Source organism: Pundamilia nyererei, unplaced genomic scaffold (genome assembly GCF_000239375.1).
Source record: "Pundamilia nyererei isolate P.nyererei 1_Seehausen unplaced genomic scaffold, PunNye1.0 scaffold00061, whole genome shotgun sequence".
NCBI classification, from domain to species: Eukaryota; Metazoa; Chordata; class Actinopteri; order Cichliformes; family Cichlidae; genus Pundamilia; species Pundamilia nyererei.
In genome coordinates this window covers 3,198,831-3,201,594 of record NW_005187462.1, presented here as the reverse complement: position 1 = coordinate 3,201,594, position 2,764 = coordinate 3,198,831, and the positions used below count along the sequence as shown (strand labels likewise).

Here is a 2,764-nt window from a genome sequence, read left to right as displayed (position 1 = left end):
CTGTGCTTCCTGATACCTGTTCTGTTCTCTGTGCTTCCTGATACCTGTTCTGTTCCCTGTGCTTCCGGTTACGTGTGTTCTTACCTGCTTGCAGAACTCGAGCACTGGATGGTGGGTTTTGTGTTTCCTGGTCTGGCGGTCAGTCAGGAAGCAGCTCTGACACACATGGACGTTCACACACTTCATACATCGATACCTAAATACACAGGTAAATCTTCGTCACACATCTGGACCGTGTTTACCCAGTTTCCAGTTTAAAATGTACATCACCTGAGCCCAGTGAAGGGGCGGGTCTTACAGATGTGACAGCGAACGTTGTGCTGGACGCTCTGACTGGCTGACAGCCGGTACAGAGTGGATAACCATAGCAACAGGCATGGCTCACTCTGCAGCCATGACAACAGATGATGCTTGCTCACCGTTGGGGTCAACACCTATAAACACACATAACATGTTAACCATGACGATGGCCAATCACAGCCAGGTGTGCGTTTGCGTTCTCACCCCTTTAAAACACGACTGAACCGCCGCCTCCAAATCGTCAAACACGACTTCCTCCTGAACTGCCGCAGGAACCTGAAAACACACGTTACAGAGAGCAGCAGCAGAGGCATGTTGGGAAATGTAGTGTGAGCTTTTTACCTGGATGAGGTCCATCAGCAAACACCTGAGTCCAGGCTTGCTGATGGATCCTGAAGGGGTTGTCGAGACCTGCAGCAGACCTGAAAACACCCGAGCTTTATTCTACAGGGCTGTGCATTTTATTGTGAAGGGCTGTACATTTTATTGTGAAGTGCTGTGCATTTTATTGTGAAGGCCTGTTATAGAGCAGTGTATTGTCCTCACCTCTGTACTTTAGCAGCAGGTTATCTGAGGACAGAGCGATAAGAGCAGTTTGAAGAGAGCGAGCTGAAACTTCATCGGACTGACTGCTGCAGCACACACACACACACACACACACGCACACACGCACACAGATTGTTACTCTGACTGGGTGCAGTCCTGTTAGTACTATGAGCACTACAAGTAATGTGATACTGTGAGTACACTGACCGGTCAAACAACCTGAACATCAGACTGCATGTCTCCTCGGTAGCTGCTGCAGTCACATGAAATGGCACATCCTGTGATGCGCTGTGGAACATCCTGTTCAGAGCGCAGGTCACTTCCTGTCTGCTCATTGCAACGTCACTCTGAGCTCCACCCCCCGAGTGCAGAGCCGCTGTGACGTGTCGCACCAACACGGTGTCCACTAGAAACAGACAGCGATGTCACCGTAACATCTGAACATGTACAGGTCAGAGGTGAGCTCATGAAGTCAGCTGACTCTCAGGGCATACGTGCCAACCCTCCCGATTTTACTGGGAGAATCCCGAATTTTAGTGCCCCTCCCGAAAATCTCCCGGAACCACCATTCTCCCGAATTTCTCCTGATTTTCCACCAAAACAAAATGAAAACAAAAATGAAAAACCATATCCCTGAATTCATAGCGCGGCCCAGCCAATTCCAGTTTCCAAAAATGGTAAATGGACCGGCTTATATAGTGCTTTTCTACTCATCTGAGCACTCAAAGTGCTTTACACAACTAGTGCATTCACCCAAGCACATCTTTCTAAGTGCTTCATAGCTAACATTCACACTCCGATGGATGCATCGGAGAGCAATTTGGGGTTAATATCTTGCCCAAGGATATTTGGCACATAGACTAGGGGAAGCCAGGAATCGAACCACCAACCTTCCGATCAGTGGATGACCTGCTCTACCACCTGAGCTACAGCCACCCCACCAATGGCGGCAGCTACTTAGTTTTAACATTACTCTTATTACTCTTTCTGGGTTGCAAAATAAACTTTTAGCATATTTTCAGGCGAGAATGTAGCTGTGTAAATTTCAAATATCTAAGCCGGCGAGAACAGTAAACTCCCGGCAGATTGTTTTCAAACCCCAGCGGTCTTCGGCTACTCAGGTTAAACGTGATATATAAGGCACACAGATAACCTAAAAATGTTATTGTTTGACTTTTTTCAGTGTTTTATTTGTTCCTGAGTAAATCGGTTTGGCTGAGATTAAAGTTATTAGATTAGATTAAATAAAACTGTATTAATCCCTCGGGAGGGTTCCTCTCAGGGTTTTCACACCGCTGAATAAACGTCAAACAGAAAACTGATGAAAAAGAAGCGTGAGATGGTCGAGAAGTTATGTCAGCGTCCGGTTATATTTAGGTAGCAAGGAGCAGAAGGCAGAGTTTCACTCCACTGAGAAAGCTCGTGACATATTTTTGAGGGCTAGACCGGCACAGTCGCTCACTTCTGGCCTACCTGGCTTTCAGGGTACCCGGCCCACTTAGACCATGAAGGCCGGGTTCTCAGGTGGATGCAGCCTCTGAATTTGGACAGCCCCGGCTGGGGGACAGTAATAACTTACTTTAAATACAATTTTAAATAAGTAAACACTGTGAAATTCAAGTTTTCTGTGTATGTATACCTAACCTCCCCTCTTTATGGAATGTCTCCCTAATTCTCAGGTCTCAAGGTTGGCAAGTATGTCTCAGGGTCAGTGTTAGAGCTGAACATCTGACTGTACAAGAGTACACGCAGTGCTACACAGAGTACATTAAGTGTACTGCAGTATATGTATAGTACTCTGTGTAGCACATGTAATGCAGTACATGTGCTACACAGAGTACTATACATATACTGCAGTACATTTACTACACAGAGTACAGTACATATACTGCAGTACATTTACTACACAGAGTACAGT

At 46.3% G+C, this 2,764-nt stretch overlaps 1 protein-coding gene across 2 annotated transcripts in view; it reads right to left on the bottom strand.

The window, feature by feature from the left end:
• dytn (dystrotelin) overlaps positions 1-1,135 on the bottom strand; it is a 3,773-nt gene extending 2,638 nt beyond the window's left edge. The window contains exons 1-6 of one of the 2 annotated variants that reach the window (XM_013911360.1): positions 1,054-1,135; positions 847-932; positions 643-722; positions 505-576; positions 271-434; positions 85-196 (exon numbers count right to left, since the gene is read on the bottom strand). In XM_013911360.1, the coding sequence (XP_013766814.1) occupies positions 85-196; positions 271-434; positions 505-576; positions 643-722; positions 847-932; positions 1,054-1,073 (534 nt within the window). In that variant the 5' untranslated portion in view covers positions 1,074-1,135. The remainder of the gene's footprint in view (positions 1-84; positions 197-270; positions 435-504; positions 577-642; positions 723-846; positions 933-1,053) is intronic. The other variant, XM_005735004.2, reaches the window with a different exon arrangement.
• Positions 1,136-2,764: the final 1,629 nt, after the last annotated feature.